At 34.5% G+C, this 18,665-nt stretch overlaps 2 protein-coding genes across 2 annotated transcripts; both read right to left on the reverse strand.

Annotated features, from left to right (window-relative positions):
* Window positions 1-316: 316 nt before the first annotated feature.
* Window positions 317-4,483, reverse strand: LOC116131065. Its single transcript, XM_031416709.1, has 3 exons — window positions 4,122-4,483; window positions 1,686-1,709; window positions 317-887 (listed from the first exon to the last, which is right to left on the reverse strand). Exons 1-3 carry the CDS (start codon window positions 4,312-4,314, stop codon window positions 586-588), a joined length of 519 nt encoding a protein of 172 aa, XP_031272569.1. The 5' UTR covers window positions 4,315-4,483; the 3' UTR covers window positions 317-585.
* A 2,542-nt stretch (window positions 4,484-7,025) lies between these two features.
* Window positions 7,026-11,009, reverse strand: LOC116131077 (lysosomal Pro-X carboxypeptidase). Its single transcript, XM_031416718.1, has 10 exons — window positions 10,342-11,009; window positions 10,040-10,220; window positions 9,604-9,737; window positions 9,280-9,392; window positions 8,602-8,725; window positions 8,353-8,508; window positions 8,113-8,265; window positions 7,491-7,570; window positions 7,353-7,402; window positions 7,026-7,268 (listed from the first exon to the last, which is right to left on the reverse strand). The coding sequence occupies exons 1-10, from the start codon at window positions 10,726-10,728 to the stop codon at window positions 7,138-7,140; spliced, it is 1,509 nt and encodes a 502-aa protein (XP_031272578.1). The 5' UTR covers window positions 10,729-11,009; the 3' UTR covers window positions 7,026-7,137.
* Between the last annotated feature and the right edge of the window lie 7,656 nt (window positions 11,010-18,665).

Below are 18,665 nucleotides of genomic sequence, written 5' to 3' on the forward strand. Positions count from 1 at the left end.
TCACGAACATCTTGAGTTGAGTTCTACTATGATCGAACTCGACTCGATTAACTACTTGAACTCGACTCAATTAACTACTCGAACTCGACTAATGTTGAGTCAAGTTTGTGCCAACATTGAGTTGAGTTCGAGTAGCTAGACCTGATTTTCACCCCTAGGCGGGCTTGTGTATGATTTACTGGCAATGGACTGATTCAGAGAAGAGACTTACTGCTGATTAAACAGCTTCAACTTCTGGCAAATTGTTTGGCACAGGGCAAAAGGCTTGTGAAAGTTATGCAACATCAAAATCATTTAAGAAATAATGTACCAAAGAAAGTATATAGAGATCATATTATAATAAAAATATGGTGGTGGGAGTAATCCACAACATGTCAATTACAAAGGAAAATTGATGGGTACTATCTTATCCCAGTCCCAGAACAACAATACTACAACTGCAAGAGAATACACGTGTGAGATTGAAACTCTGGCTTCACAAGCCAACTCAAGCAATTTGCTTGTTGCTTCCATAAAATAGTAAGGATGGAAAAATCCACTAATTCAACAATAGAACTCTTTTTTTAAATTATATTGTACAAGGAATTATTCACCTTCCCAACCCATTTGGCGGGCTCGTTGTTCCCACAAGTTAGTCACTTTCTTCTCCTGGATCAGCAAAGCCTCAGACCACTCTCTAGCTTCCTCACAGGTTTCCGTCGCGGCATTGCATTTTTCTGCCTCTCTTTGGTACAGAGAAGCCACTCTTTTAGCTTCACCAAACGTGATGTTCATATGCCGCATGTGCTCTTCAGCAACAGACTCTTGCAGCTTCAACTCCTCCGTCAGAAGATCCACAAACTGCTTTTCCATCTCCTTCTTGACCTCAGGGTCGCTACTTCCACAATCTGCGCCATTGACACACGATTAATGCTACACACAGGATTCTGACTTCAAATAATGGGATAAAAGTAAGTCAGGAAGCTCTGCAATTTGGGAGAGAAGTGAGACTTGACAAAAGAATATCCTTGAAAGATCTTGGAGGCAAGCAATACCGTCCAAACGTTCCCAGATTAGTCATTTAATTAGTTTCTAAGATTGTTTTAGTAATACTAACATTATGCAAAATATAATAGGAGGCCTAAGATGAGTTAGAATAGGCCTGAAGGGAGGCATTTGTGACACTTTAAGGGGATTGGTAAGGAGAACTCGGTGAAGGAGAAGCCGTAGAGTAAAAGCCACAGCTGCGAGGGCCACTTAGTGAAGCGTTGAAAGCTACATGAGCTCCCTTGACTCATCGAATAGCTCTTACAAACTAAAGGCCTAACTAGCATAAATTTGGAAGTCATTTTTAGTTTAATACAGACAGCTACTAGCCAATGCAAGCATATATCATAGTCTTACGTCAGCAAACTAGTAAAGTAGGAGAAGAAAAGGTAGATAATTGACAAGTTAAAATGACATTTCAATGTACAAAGAGCAGTCTATTAGCTGGAAAGGTGATGTTGTACAGTAGGCAAGTTCCAACTACCAAATTAGACTTCTTTTTAGAAAAAGTAAAGTGGAAAATGAATGGCAACTAAATGAGCTTTGACCCTTTGGAAAAACCTTCATCGTCATTGGGAATTTAGAGATGAATAAAACTAATATAAAGGGATAATTCATGTTGTTATTAACCAAGTTGGGGAGGTAGAATGAACTCTTACCTGTGACTGAGAGATTGGCCAACCCTGCAAAATTATAACACAAGCCAAAAGGTGACATCAGAACCTAAAAGATATATGGACTTTGAAAACATGGTCTATATAACAAACAGAAAGTTTGACTACTTGAAGATATCACAGATCAAAGGAAGCTCCTAGTAAGGAATTTCAAAAGTTAACAACATATATAGTAGTATAGAAAGCATGTAAATAATTCATACAAATCAAAGCATGAGGACAGCAGGAAACGAGAGGAAACAACCGTCATCAAAGATGAACTTGTTAAACTACATCTGAAAAAAGTAATCTCCCTTTTTGTTTCCTCTTTCTTTCCAAAACCATGACATTAAGTCCATGTAATAACGATAGAAAAACTAACCACTATATCAATCATTGAATCCACAGCCCAAACACATGAGTACCCACATCTAGGGACAAAAAACTAGGATTTGGATGGCAAAAACTTTTTGGCCTGCGCTTGCACCTTCTATCATCACATAGATTTGGCTTATGAATAGGTCTATTGCCTAATCAAGTAACCACAAAATCCAGAATAAGAAACAAATAAATTGTTTTCCCTTGATTATTTTATGGTTTAGAGAATCAACATCAAAAGACCTCCACCTGACATTTACAACCATGAAGAAGCAATTTACCCAGTTTCAACAGAACTTCCTATTAGATGTATAGTCATAAGAGAAATATAAATACCATTATAGTACCACAAGCGTTATATGGTGTTGTAGAAAAATGTTTATCATGGATTTAAATTATAATTAGACTCCTAAATCCAACACATTGATATCGTACAGTGTTATAGTCATTTTCAAATTGTTTTTGGATTTATAGAGGATATTTTCTGAACAAAATTTTGCAGACCAGATACTGGAACTTTCCTAGTTCTCTAAAATTTCATAATTTTTCCCTAAACCCTAAAACCTCATCAGTCATGAAATGAGCACCCCCATAGTCTCAATCAAACACATAAGTACAAAGAGATCCCAAATTCATAATTAGCAATATCAACTGATCCAAGTCCCAAAGTGATGACAGGGGCACTCTAATTGTATTTGTACCATAGCCAGAATATGTGAAAGAAATAAATGAAAATAAATCTAACTTGAAACATGTAATCCCTATTCTACGAAATATTTCCCAGTGTGTACGAAGCTCAAAATTAAATATTAGAGACAAAAGTATATCAAACTTTGAAGTTGACCAAATAAGCCTCCTTAATTCCACAATAATCAACACCTAAACAGGAAAAGGGTCAAATTCTGACAAAATCCCAGAAGCAACAAACATGTGGGAGTGGGATACAAAATTCTAAAGATGTTGCTTAAATTTCACTCTAATACACATTTTGCAAAATAAAATCAACAACTAACAGCAGCATGGATACAAACAAATCACCAAAGAAAAAACTTTCCGAAAGAAGTACAATCTAATTTCAATTTCATCACATCTAAAAAACCAAATAATCAAAATTTGACATCAACCCAGAAGCACAAAACATAAAGTGAGCTATAACGACATATCAAAGCCTCAAATTGCTGAAATGGGCATCCATCAATTTCAATCTAATACACAAAACACACAACAATACCAAATCTAACAGTGCACAGAACACCAAAACGTAGGCTTGCACAAACAAGTACACACCAATTCACTTTAAAAAAAAAAAAAAAAAAAAAAAAAAGAATCAAAATTTGACAACAATCCAGAAACAGAAAACAGAAATTGAGCTACAACAACAGATCAAATCTCGATATGTTGAAATGAGCATCCCCCAATTTCAATCTGATACACATATCACACGACAAAACCAAAACTTGCACAAACAAAATGCACTCTAATTCACTTTCATCAACAACTAAACCAAAAAATAAAAAAATAAAATGGCAACTATCCAGAAGTACAAAACTTTAAGCTAGCTAAAGGAGAGATCAGATGTCAAATTGATCAAATGGGTAGCTCTAAATTATAATCTAACAACAACGAAGATGCCGACGAGGAAAAGGAAAAAAAAAATTCAAAATCAGAACTTTCACAAACAAGGACACGCTAATTTACTCTAATCAACACCGACGACAACCCAGAAGCACAAAACAAAATGAGCTATAAGGACAGATCAAAAGCTCGAATTACTGAAACGGTTACCACTCAATTTCAATCTAATAAACATATCGCACGACAGAACAAAAACTTGCACAAACAGATACACAGCAATTCACTTAATCAACACCTAAAAGAACAAAAATCAAAATTTGACAAAAATGCAAGAGCACAGATAAAAAAACCTCAAATTGCTGAAATGGGCACGTCTCATTTTCAATCTAATACACATATTGCATAACAAAATCAAAATCTAACAACAACCCAGATGCAAAAAATCATCAAAATCAAAACTTCCGCAAACAAAAACACAAAGATAGATACCGGGAGCAATCTTGAGAAGCGAAAGAGGAGGAGGGCAATCACAGACACAAGGAGGGCAAGAGGATTTAGAGTGAGCAACCAAAACACCCTTCTTGAATCTCCAATAAAGGGCAGGTCCACACACTGCTAAAGCTGAAACTATTGCAAATATCACCAGACAACATCTCAAACACGCCCCTGGTCTCCTTGACATCTTCTTCTTGTTCTCTCTCTCTTCCTCCACAGACACACCCACTCTCTCTCTCTCTCTGTGAGTAAAGAGATAATGAAGTAGAGATCTAACTGAGTGATTTGATAGTTACTATGAACGAACGAATGAAAATGTACTGCTTCTGCTTCTGCTTCTGATAATTTGTTAATGTTTGACAAAAGTCAGTTCCTGTAATAAACTTTTTCGATCAATGCGTGTGGGTCCAATTTTATTCATTAATCTTTTTTATTGTGCCGGTGGGTTTATCATTTATCAATTCAGTTAATTATTTTTTCCAATGAAGATTTTTATTATTCAATCCAAAGCCCTCTCTATATTTTGAAAATAAATTGCTGTTATTTTAATACAAAAATTCATTTAATTGTTTTTTCCTAATTAAAAAATATTTATTTAATGTCTATGAAGAGAAAAGCTTCTTAGATTTTGATCAAGTATCTTATATTAATTTAGAAAGTTTAACCTGTTACCCCATATACTTTATTTGAGAAAAATGTAGTTTTTAACTAAAATTGTGTATGCATTTAAAGAAGGGGCTATTACTTAATGCAGTTTTGTTATTTGCTCAAAGACTTGCAATTGCAAGCAATTAGAAAGTTATAATAGGATGGTTGTTGCATTAGCGATATCATAAACCAATATGTAAATGATAGATTTTTAATTTGAGGGGCGTTAGCGTCAATTGTAAGTGCGACTTATAGGCCTTGTGTCACGAGCCTAGAGTTTCGATGCAGTGGAACGATCCGTGCTGCACCTCAACATTACACTTGAGACGGGCTAAGCCTACATGTACGTCATTCATCGGCTCAAGGTCTATTGGGTTCGTCTTGCCATGGACTCATCAGGGCTCTTAACTAGTTTGTGTAAGGATGACCTAATCCCTTCTTCATCGTCGACTATGAAGAATAGCTCTTATACTTAGAGATGGCAATGGACCTGATATTTTTGGGTACCGACCTGGCCCGTGTCAAAAAGGTCGTGCTTTATCCGATGTTCGCGGGCATGGGTGTGGGCCTAATTTTAAGGCCCGACCTCGGGTACGGGCAGGGCTTCAAGCCCGACCTCGGGTACGGGCAGGGCTTCAAGCCCGGCTCGGCCCAGCCCAACAATTTTAGTATTAATTATACTAAATTACCCTTATACTATATATTTAATTACAAGATTATCTTACATATATATACTTATATTTCCCAAACCTTACATGGATGGATAGATGCACTTTGTAAAAAGTTATTTATATATTTGGTAAGTATTAAAAAATAAATTAATATTTAAAAATTGTTTTTAGAATTAAAAATATAAAAAAATAAAATTTATTAATATTTAAAAATTCACATTATAAAAATGGACAGGCTTGGGTAGGGCCTGAGGTTACAAAAAGCTCGTCGGGCCGGGCTTGGGCCTAGGCCAAGGGATACCCAGTCTCGGCCCAGCCCATTGCCATCACTACTTACACTCCCGTTTCACTGAGCATCTCTCTCCTAAAGAGTTTGATGAAGTATTGTGAATGTGTTAGGAGGAAACACACTAATGTCTTAGGTGTCAAACCCCATGTGAATGCTTTGCGAAACCTCTCAATCTTTTGTATGCTCTCCACACTTATTGCTCTTGTCACGATGCTAAAAAAAGTCCAAAAACAGAACCGAATCGAAAATTCGGTTTTTTTATAAATCGGTTCGGTTTTGGTTTTCAAAATTTCATAAACCGATTATTCGGTTCGGTTTTCGGTTTATAGATTTTTTCAAACCGGTTAATCGAGACCAGATTTTAAAACCGGTTTAAAAAAAAAGTTATATTTTTTCCCCTGTTTAATATTGTCAAGAACATGGGAGAGTGTGCATTTACAAGTCAAACCAAACCCAACCCATAGGCGTCTCTCTCTCTCATTTCTACATCTCATGTGTAGATGTGTACCTCGTGGTTCGTGCTTCTTCATTCTCTTATCCAATTTACCATTTAAGTTGTCATCTCCTCTTTCTCTCAAGTATTCAAATTCCATTCTTATACTTTCTTTTTCTCGCGACTGAAACTTGAGTTCTTTGGCATGGAGAGGAAAGAAACGGCTTCCTCTTAGTCTTAGTCTTAGTTTTAATCTCTATTTCTGATTAATTTGTTTTCTTGTGTTATTGTGTTTAGAACTTACTGTTATGAGTTTTTGCAGACCTTCAGGGCGCCATTCCAAGATTAATCATAAGATAATCAAATCTGTTGTTGTCTCCGAAGGGAATGCTTTGGATTGAAAGAAGATTAAATTTTTTATATTTAAAATTCGGTTCAAGTCGGTTAACCGATTTTTTGAACCGGTTATTTTGTCCAGTTTAAAATCAGTTTAAATATTGATTCGGTTCGGTTTTGATTCAGATTTTTGCTTGAACCGATTTTTCAATTTGATTCGAAAAATGCCCCAACCGGTTCGGTTAACTGGTTTTTCACAGCCCTAGATGCTACAAAATAAGATTTTGACAGTTAGCACATGTTTCAGTTTAATTTAATTAGTTTTCGTGAAACGGGACATGTGTCATTAGGATAGATAAAAATCATCACACTCTCAAGTCTCAACTGATGCTAACATTTGTCTTTTTAGTTTAACATCCACCAAGTCTATTAAAAGAAAATCTTTTTTACAATTACTGCACATAACAAACAATCAATAAAACGCATTGATTGGTTGAATATGCATTCATTATATATAATTTTTATGATTGTGACATAGTTGACAAGAGACTTCGCAAGATAAACAAGTTTCAATAGATTGATTTACTTCTTCTGCAAGTTCTTACAAATCTGAGCTCTTGCAACATTGACTGACTATCCTTGTCTTACATCTGCATAGTACTCATGTATCCACTTCTGAATGATATCAACTTCTTGTCTTCTAAGCTCTACAAGCCAATCTGGATCATCTTTTGTTTCGAATCGAAAATCGACATGGTGAGCTCCTAATCAGGAAGACACAACGAGAATTTTGAGTGCCAGGCCGCATAATGTTGATTAATGAAGTATTGAATTAATGATACACATACCTTTCTTAGTGACAAGAGCTATGATACTAGAAGATATATTCTTCAGCACACTGAGAAATTCATACACATCAATTAGATAATTATAATATGAACACAAATGAAATGATCAAAATAACCATTGAAAAGAGATCAACTCACCCTCCTCTACTCCATGGATCTTGCATCCCATTGGAAAATATTATGTTGCTTCCGAATCTCTTCAATGCGAGCTCGATCCTCTGTGCAGGCAACAGAGTGTGTGAGAAACCATACGAAAAAACTATGTCAATGACAATAAAGAATATCCGAAAAGGTATATAGGGAATCAATCTGATAGTGTTTTTGTAATCAATCCCACATTGAAGCGAAAGCGTATTGGGAAGGTTCTAGGCTTATAAATAGGGGAGCCCCTCCACCTAACAGGTTAGTCTCTTGGGTGTGAAACTCTTAGTCCGTGACAAGTGGTATCAGAGCAGACCTAATCCCTTTTTCGATGTCTTGCCAAGCATCCACGCAAGGGCATCTATGTGTGGTTGTGGGTCCACATAAGAGTGAGGTGGATGGATAGGCAAGGGAGCCCCACCTGTAACGAGGGCATTACAAGATTGGGTGTGGGAGAATGTAATCAATCCCACATTGAAGCAAAAACATATTAGAGAGATCCTAGTTTATAAATGGGAGAAGCCCCTCTACCTAATAGGTTAGCCTTTAGGTGTAAAACTCCCAGATCGTGACAGTTTTAAGAACAAAAAGTAAAAAAAAAAAAAAAAAAATATCTCACATTGCCAACAAATTCAGTGGTGATCCAATGCGGTCGAGGCATAACTCCATATTTTTTCTTGCATTCTACTTCAACATCTTTGTAATCGAAGCCTGACGGAGGAAACATACTCTTATTGGAGCAAGTCATCGGCATTATCATCTCTGTACATGCCTGCAAAATCGTCACAAAAATGGCTTGTTTGCACAGCAATCCCCTTAATGTTTTTTACATTCTAATAAAATTGCAGAACAGTTTTACCTGCCAGTTCCAACCACTAAGGACATGAACATCAGCTCCATGTTCTATCTCAAAACATTTTTCTGTCTGTGAATAGTTGTAATATAAGCTTGCCCCTGCAATCGCGCGGCGAAGCTTGGTAGTCTCCGGTGGCATTCCATCAATGATTTTGCACATCTACATTCAAAACAAGGATTAAAGTAAAGTTTGATATCTCTAATTTTATCTTAGATTTTGTAATTTTTTTACAGGCATTTGTAAAAGTCTTGCCTGCTGCACAGGATAAGCAGGCAAAGGCTTCATGAAATTGGCTTCGGTAGGATAATTCACCATTGCTGTGTAAACAAAAGCCTCCCACAACCAATCGAGGGCAGAATCTGCTGAATGCAGGTCCCTGAACTTGAAAGAATAAAATCAGATAAATCTTTCAGAATCAAAATGAAATTCAAGACACATTTTCCTAGCACTGTCAAAATTCCAGAATAAAAACATTAACCATCAGTCATAGATGTAGGCATTGGTAAATTTAAGTACATTCCTACGCTGGCACTTGCGTCAATGAAATTGATCTTGCTTTTGACATTTTGAAACAAGGCATGATCAAAAGAGAAAATTGACTCTTCTTGACATACATATTTTGGTCCCAAACCAACAATAATTCAATCACATTAATGCTTTTTTTTTTTTTTCTTTTCTGGGTACTGGGCCTCTCTTCTCAATTATTCTTGTCCTTTCAATGTCACAACCGAGAACAGGACCCCAGAGACCCACAAAAAAGGGTTTTACCGTGGGGGCGTGCCGAGTGCCTGTGCGCTTACACACGCATATGTACTTTTCATCACCAGAGAATTAATGGAAAAATTCTCAGTTCATTTACACCAAAATGGTCTTGTAATTATTCTCAAATTTTTGCCTCGAATGGTTAGTTGCATAAAGGTGAAGACTTACTTGCAAGTTCTGAAAATTTTACTTAGTTCAGCCAGGCCTTCTTTCTGAACTGACAGTGCATCCAGTTCTGCCCAGCTTCCCTTTATTACTTCATAGCAATTCATGCTTGCATCCTACTCACATTAATCATAAAAAATATTATAGCAAAATTACAAAGAAGTTTGAAAGAATATATGTAATCATTCTCTGGTGTAGACGTGGGGTTGTTTTTAACTGGCAGACCAAAAAAAATTATTGAATCTTTGGTCTGGATGTTAAAAATTTTAGAACGTTCGCATCTGAGAATTTTTGTATATATATTAATTCAGCGAGAGAGATAGAGACCTTGAAATCCTGGGAAACACCATCATGAAAGCTTGACCAAGGAGTAATGGTATCAAACTGCAAAATTGGGGCTGAAGAGGCCAGAGCACCAATTGCTATGTGGGGATATTTCAGTCTAAACCAGCTGGCCAGCACTGAAATAGATACAATAATTTTATTTATGACATGAAAACACACACAAACATACTCATTAGTAGCAACTGCAACAACTACCAGCCATTAAAGGGGCATTAAAAAGCTTCTCCATTAATGATTCTACAACATTCCTCAGCTTTCGTTTGTGGAAAAAACTTTGGTGGTGCAAACTACATGTATATGTACATCCGTATCGTATACAAGTTTATTTTTTTAAATATATTATCAAAAGATTAAAATTATATACAGATGATGTGATAAATTCATAAGTAGAAGACTAATAACTGCAACATGCACTTACTTCCTCCGTAAGAACCACCAAAGACCACAACTGGGGATGATTCAGAGGACAGATTGTGCTTCAAACTCCTTATCAAAACTGCATAATCAGCCAAAGCTTGCTGTGAATTCAAGTACCCTAATGACTCAGCTGACTTGTATGAGTCCTTTCCAAATGGCATTGATTCCCCATAAAATCTATGCTGCAAAATCCAAAACAACCCACAAAATGATTCTGCTTTAAAAGAACAACCAAATTGTGTTTCATAATTGCTTCTTATACAAGAGGTTTTGGGATCGAATATTGCGCAGAGCAAGACTTACCTCGATGAAAACGAGGAGAGCCTTAAACTTGGGAGCAATATCAAGCAAGAAGCCAGTGTTGGCTGCAAACCATTCAATATGACCTTCATTACCAGTGTACACAAAGATGGGACCTCCTTTGTGCCAGTAATGGCTGTTGATGAGGTACTTCTGGTAGAATATTTTCGAGCTCTTTGGATGAAAAGTGAAATGGTCTAACACTTGAGGGAAGTAATGAGCAGTATATGGAATCTTTGGCTTTGGAGCCTTTGCTTGTTTGAATGAAGACTTGTAAAAAGAAGCTCCAGGAAGCTGAAATGTTGGCTTGGACTCTATTAATGTTGCTAGTATAGCAAGAATGGCGAAGAGTAAAAGAAGATGGAGAGATAATGAAGAAGAAGAAGCCATTAGATTCAAGCAAATGAGCTAAAGAATAGTTTCTAGTTGCTCAATTGCCTTCATTTTATCTGAGCTATATATATTCGAGAAATGTTAAAAACACATTCTTTTTTATCATGCAATAATCTGAGAACATTGATTGTATGAAAGAAAGATGGGTAACAGTGCTAGATGCCAAATTGCCAGTTGAGTGTAACAGTAGGTGATAATGGCAGAATTGTTAAAATTTTACATGTATTCTGATTCCTCTAATAATTGTATTCTTGATTTCTTTCCATCTATGAATTGAAACTCCGGTGACAAAGTCTTAGTTTTGAACTTCTATATAATAAGACATGACAAGGTTTTAGTGTTTACCTTTTATGTCTTCCACTAATTAATAACATTACATAATTGATTTCGACATTATCAAAGACAATTGAATGTATATGTTGTTTATACTGTTACATACCTCATTTTGCTTCTTTTTTTTTCTCTCTCTCTCTTCGAAGTAGAATAAGAGATTTAACTGATTAAAACCAAACAAAAATAAAGGTTTGGCTTATGAAACATATATTATTTGCAAGTCAAACTGCTCTTATATTATAAACGAGAAATGTTATATATACAAACTATTGATATAAATTATTCCCTACAAACTGTATGACAACCCTGCATGTTTGACATGCAATCCTCTTTCATCTGTTTAATTTATTCTTAAGTAAAAATCATCCAATTATCTTAAAATACGCTCAGTTTGAGTTTGCGTTATCTATCCAAAACTTTTTTCCCTTTTGATAAAGTGATTGGCGTGATTGAAGTGGTCCTAGTGCTAAAGTGTAGGACCACGAAACTAGATTGCTCATTGTTGTTGTTGGGTTATGTGCATTATGGAAGTAAATTATTGAGGCATTATTGAGATAATGAATACAAAAGAATAAAGTTGAAGATATTAATTGGATGGTTCACAATATTAGGTTAATGTTATCTCTCATATATTCAAATTAGAATTGTAAAACATGTTATTTTCAATGGGATAACCTTACCTCTCATATAAATCTATGACTTGTATGAGTTTAAGAATTTGATATAGAAGGAAAAGTTTATACTCGGTTAAGTGAATCTTAAAAATTTTGGGTGCGATTATTTCCATGTTTTTACACTATCATATTCCCATTTTTTTCAAAATACACATTTGTTTTCCTATTCTGAAAATCCTATTTTATTTTATTTAATTATTTTTAAACCCTCTAGATTTGTTAATTTAACTAAACAAAAAAAAAAAAAAAAAGTTTAGAAATTAACAAAAACACCCCCACCTACCCACGTTTGCCTGATTCCGGATCTGGTCGGTAGTACGCCGATCTAGCGTTTTCCTTACCTCTCATATAAATCTATGATTTGTATGAGTTTAAGAATTTGATATAGAAGGAAAAGTTAATATTAAGTTAAGTGAATCTTAAAAATTTTGATGTTTAGTTAATTCATTGAATGATATTAATAAGGTTTTAATTGAGAAAGAACTTTAATGGAAATAATAAATATTTCTGTGTGAATTAACAATAAAGCTATAGACACCGAAAAACTTGCAACGAAATTTTGTACCGGCCTACGTGTAACATGCCTCTAATTTTTTTAACAATTTTTTTTTCTAGTGAATGGCCGTCCATCAAATTTGGACGGTCGTTCGCTCACATAGACGCCCGTCCATATTATATGAACGGGGGTCAATATAACCAGGGACGGGCGTCCCCATTTAATGGACACCCGTCTATAAGTAAAATGGAATAAATTTTTTTTATAAAAATTAGGGATGGCCGTTCATTCATTATGGACGGTCGTCCCTTCATTTTGGATGCACGTCCGCAAATAAGGGACGCCTGTCTTTAATCAAAATATGAAAATAAAAAATAAAAAAAAATTTAGGGATGGCCGTCTATAAATTTTAGACGGCCGTCCCTTACGTCTGGACGGGCGTCATACTTAAAAAAAAAAAAGAAGAAGAAGAAGCTATTAATGATCAAAGAAGAAGCTTACTTTGTCCAGCTTCTCAAAGAATCTGCACGTCATGGAACCCATCCCCTGATCTCCTCTCCAGCCACTATTAATTTACTTTTCCAGATAACCATGATCCCTCTTTACACGCTACAAATAAACCATAAAACCAATGCCAATAACCGAACTAAAGCAACATCACATTGGAAGTCTACAATTAACAGAAGTCTACACATTAACAAAAAATAAAATAAAAAGAACATCCAGATAAACAATGATTTCAAACAAAAACTAACTATCAAAACACAATTCTAAACAGAACCCACAAAAAGTAAAGCCATAAATAAGAGATTAAGAAGTGAAACTGACTCCATGGAAGAGGATCGAGAACGGGAGAGTCTAATGGACTTGATCTCATCTTTTGACTAGTCGTTTCTGGGGCCTTCTCTGATGGTTCTCTCACTTCAACTGCGGCAGCTGATAACACAAACAGAGGAATGAATGGGAGAGCTTGGAGGGTCTTAAGCTTCACTGTGAAGTTAAAATGGAACGAATCGTGCATTTTACTAGTTTAGTTTGAGATTTTGGGAGGATTTTTGTGATGAAAATTACGAACATGTGAAAGAGTTGAAGAGTAAATCTGTTGCAACCTAATATTAATTATTTTTATTAATATGCTCTTTCAACTAGCAGGATACTCCAAGGCTATGGGGAGCATTTCTTCAGGTTTTATGTGGCGGAAGTTCTTCTTGCTTTGGAGTATTTGCACATGCTTGGGATTATTTACAGAGACCTTAAGCCAGAGAATGTCTTGTTGAGGGAAGATGGGCATATAATGCTTTCTGATTTTGACCTCTCTCTAAGATGTGCAGTCTCCCCGACTCTGGTGAAGTCCTCAAACTCCACCTTGGAGTCAAAGAATTCAGCATACTGTGTTCAATGCAAGCAGGTTGGGTTCAGAAATGATTTTAAGGGAGGAGAAAATCAATGGAGTTAGAGAAGAAGAAGATGGTGGTGAGTTTGACCCTGCTGCGCCTCCTTCTTTTAAATTATCTGATATTAGAGCGGCTATTCCTAAGCATTGTTGGGTTAAGAATCCTTGGAGATCAATGAGCTATGTTGTGAGAGATGTTGTTGTGGTTTTTGGCTTGGCGAAGAAGAAGAGCGAAGAAGGTGTTTTTTTTTTTTTTAAAGTATGGACGCTAGTCCAAACTTAAGGGACGGAACTGTCCAAAATTTATGGACGGCCGTCCCCAAATTTTTTTTTTTATTTTTTTTATTTTCATATTTTGGTTAAGGACGGGCGTCCCTTATTTGCGGACGTCCGTCCAAAATGAAGGGACGGTCGTCCATAACGTCCCTAATTTTTTTTAAAAAAAAATTTATTCTATTTTACTTATGGACGGGCGTCCATTAAATGGGGATGCCCGTCCCTGGTATATGGACTCCTGTCCATATAATATGGATGGGCGTCCATGTGAGTGAACGGTCGTCGAAATTTGATGGACGGCCGTTCACTAGAAAAAAATTGTTAAAAAAATCAGAGGAATGTTACATGTAGGTCGTTACACAATTTCGGTGTAAGTTTTTCGATGTCTGTAGTTTTATTGGTGAATTAAATGGGAGGCCTTCGATTCAAGGAAAGGTTAAGACAATTACCTTATATGAATTTAACATTTAATAGTATGCATTTGACAAGACATGATATACATGATATGGAAATACTTTATTAGGTAAAAACTTTAAGTAAAACTTGTAAGCGTTATAATTTTAGTGGTGTGATTGTAATAAAATAAATTAAGAAAAACTGAAAGTACGAGAGTAGAATAAAGAGGGTTGAAATGAGAAGCTTTTTATTAACTCTTCTCTAAATTGCGTTGTCTAAAATAAATACAATTGGCTCAATTTATAGTCTTTCCTCACCAACCCACATCTTAGAAAGACCAATTATCCAATGACAAATCATGATCATATGTCTTCATGTAGACTTGCACGGGTCATATGTCTTTAAGTGGACTTACATAGACCATGTGTGAAATTGGTGGAAGTCCATCACTTACAACAGTAAGAACATTTGTTCAATTAATGCATACCACATCAATATAACAGTAAAATGTGTGTGTATATATATATATATATATATATATTCGTCATATTCATATCAATATAATATAATTGAATAAGTATATAGTATAATAAGAATTTAAGATTAAAAGCAATATATTAACAAGGCAACAAGAAATATACCTTCCATGACAAGTAGTGACACATATCAAGGCATTAATGTGATAATAAATATTTGACATNTCGTCCTTTTAAATTATCTGATATTAGAGCGGCTATTCCTAAGCATTGTTGGGTTAAGAATCCATGGAGATCAATGAGCTATGTTATGAGAGATGTTGCTGTGGTTTTTGGCTTGGCGAAGAAGAAGAAGAAGAGCGAAGAAGGTGTTTTTTTTTTTTTTTTTTTGAAGTATGGACGGGTGTCTATTCCTAATGGACGCTAGTCCAAACTTAAGGGACGGTCGTCCCCAAATTTTTTATTTTCATATTTTGGTTAAGGACGGACGTCCCTCCAAAATGAAGGGATGGCCGTCCATAACATCCCTAATTTTTATAAAAAAAAATTATTCTATTTTATTTATGGACGGGCGTCCATTAAATGGGGATGCCCGTCCCTGGTATATAGACCCCCATCCATATAATATGGACGGGCGTCCATGTGAGTGAACGGTCGTCCAAATTTGATGAACGGCCGTTCACTAGAAAAAAATTGTTAAAAAAATCGGAGGCGTGTTACACGTAGGTCGGTACACAATTTCGGTGTAAGTTTTTTGATGTCTGTAGCTTTATTGGTGAATTAAATGGGAGGCCTTCGATTCAAGGAAAGGTTAAGACAATTACCTTATATGAATTTAACATTTAATAGCATGCATTTGACAAGACATGATATACATGATATGCAAATACTTTATTAGGTAAAAACTTTAAGTAAAACTTGTAATCGTTATAATTTTAGTGGTGTAATTGTAATAAAATAAACTAAGAAAATCTGAAAGTAAGAGAGCAGAATAAAGAGGGTTGAAATGGGACGCTTTTTATTAACTCTTATCTCTAAATTGCGTTGTCTAAAATAAATAAAATTGGCTCAATTTATAGTCTTTCCTCACCAACCCACATCTTACAAAGACCAATTATCCAATGATAAATCCTGATCATATGTCTTCATGTAGACTTGCATGGGTCATATGTCTTTAAGTGGACTTGCATAGACCATGTGTGAAATTGGTGGAAGTCCATCACTTACAACAGTAAGAACATTTGTTCAATTAATGCAGACCACATCAATATAACAGTAAAATGTGTATATATATATATATATATTCGTCATATTCATATCAATATAATATAATTGAATAAGTATATAGTATAATAAGAATTTAAGATTAAAAGCAATATATTAACAAGGCAACAAGAAATATACCTTCCATAACAAGTAGTGACACATATCAAGGCATTAATGTGATAATAAATATTTGACATTACATTACAAGCCAATGCATTAATTATACTATGTAACATGGCATACTAGAAGAATTATTTATAATTTCATATTCTTTACCAATACCTCATTTCCCAATTAAAAGATTAAATTTAAGGGGATAAATATAGTATCTTAAAAATTTTGGGGGCGATTGTTCCTTGTTTTACACTATCATATTCATTTTTTCCAAAATACTATTTGTTTCCCATTTGAAAATCCTATTTTATTTTATTTATTATTTTTAAACCTTTTGGTAATTTAACTAAGCACCAAAAAAAAAAAAAAAAAAGTTTAGAAATGACAAAAAAACCCCCAACCACCCACATTTGTTGATTCCTAATTTGGCCGATAGTGTACCGATCTAGCATTTTCCTTATCTCCCATAAATCTATGACTTGTATGAGTTTAAGAATTTGATATAGAATGAAAAAGTTTATATTCAGTTAAGTGAATCTTAAAAATTTTAGGTGCGATTGTTTCCTTGTTTTTACACTATCATATTCCCATTTTTTCTAAAATAAAAATTGTTTTCCTATTCTGAAAATCCTATTTTATTTTATTTAATTATTTTTAAATCCCTAGGTTTGTTAATTTAACTAAACACCAAAAAAGAAAAAATTTAGAAATTGAAAAACACCCACGCACCCACATTTGCCTGATTCGATCTGACGGTAGTACCAATCTAGCATTTTCCTACCTCTCATATAAATCTATGACTTGTATGAGTTTAAGAATTTGATATAGAAGGAAAAGTTATATTAAGTTAAGTGAATCTTAAAATTTTTGACGTTTAGTTAATTCAGTGAATGGTATTAATAAGGATTTAATTGAGAAAGAACTAATGGAAATAATAAATATTTCTGTGTGAATTAATGGGAGGCCTTAGATTCAAGGAAAGGTTAAGACAATTACGTTAATGAATAACATTTAATAGTATGCATTTGACAAGACATGATATATATGATATGCAATACTTTATTAGGTAAAACTTTAAGTAAAACTTGTCGGCATTATAATTTTATTGGTGTAATTGTAATAAAATAAACTAGAAAAAAACGAAAGTAACAAAGTAGATAATGAGGGTTGAAATGAGTGCTTTTATTAACTCAAGCTCTAAATTGCGTGGTCTAAAATAAATAAAATTCGCTCATTTTATAGCCTTGCCTCACCAACCCACCTTTTATATAGACTAATTATCTAATAATAAATTCCGATCATATATCTTCATATAGACTTGCATAGACCAGGTGTCAAATTAGTGGAAGTCCACCACTTACAACAGCAAGAACATTTGTTCAATCAATGCAGACCACTAGGGGTGTTCGGTTCCGACTATCCTACATTTTTTAAAGGAACCGAAACTGAAACCAACGATTCCTTGAAATTTTGAACCAGAACTGGAACTTGTAACAGCGGTTCCGATTATGATTCTGGGTACCCTGTAAAATTCATTACCCCTCAAAAGTTTTTAAAATGACAAGAAAAACCCACATAGAACTTGTTAAGAAAAATAAAATTACAAACTTTATTACTTTGTAAAGGTAAATTCTCAAAAGTCAAACCAACTTACTTTAAATATTATGAAATATAAATATAAATGTATTTAGATTACTTTTTCTACAAAAGCTTTTATTAACCCCCTACACTTTAATTTTATTTTATATTACTCTCGGTTTCGGTTCTGGTTCCGGTTTCGGTTCCTAACTATAGGAACTGGAATCGGAACCGCACAATGACGGTTCTAAAAATTTGGAACCGAAACTTACCCGTTAATGGCCGGTTCTGGATAGGAATCGGAACCAAACCCCAAGTACCCACTGGTTTCGGTTCCAATCGGTTTTTTTGAACACTCCTACAGACCACATCAATATAACAGTAAAACTTATATATATATATATATATTCATCCAATTTATGAATATTCATACCAATATAATATAATTGAATAAGTATATAATATAATAAGAATTTAAGATTAAAAGCAATATATTAACAAGGCAACAAGAAATATACCTTCCATAACAAGTAGTGACACATATCAAAGGCATTAATGTGATAATAAATATTTGACATAACATTACAAGCCAATGCATTAATTATTCTATGTAACATGGCATAGTAGAAGAATTATTTGTAATTTCATGTTCTTTACCAATACCTCATTTCCCAATTAAAAGATTAAATTTAAGGGGATAAATTATAGTATTTTAAAACGCATAATCTACACCATAATTGACCAAAATCCCTCCTCTAATCAATGATGATATCATGATAAAAAATATTGTGGAAATCCCTTGTTCGATGCATTCATCAATATCTTGTATGCTAGATATTTAGCTAAAGTTAACTTCTTTGGACTTTTCTTCTCCATCATATTCACATTTTAGATCAGTGTCGACACATTGTTGTGAACAAATTTCTTTCCTT

The sequence above is a fragment of the Pistacia vera genome, unplaced genomic scaffold (assembly GCF_008641045.1).
Source record: "Pistacia vera cultivar Batoury unplaced genomic scaffold, PisVer_v2 Contig228, whole genome shotgun sequence".
Taxonomy (NCBI): Eukaryota; Viridiplantae; Streptophyta; class Magnoliopsida; order Sapindales; family Anacardiaceae; genus Pistacia; species Pistacia vera.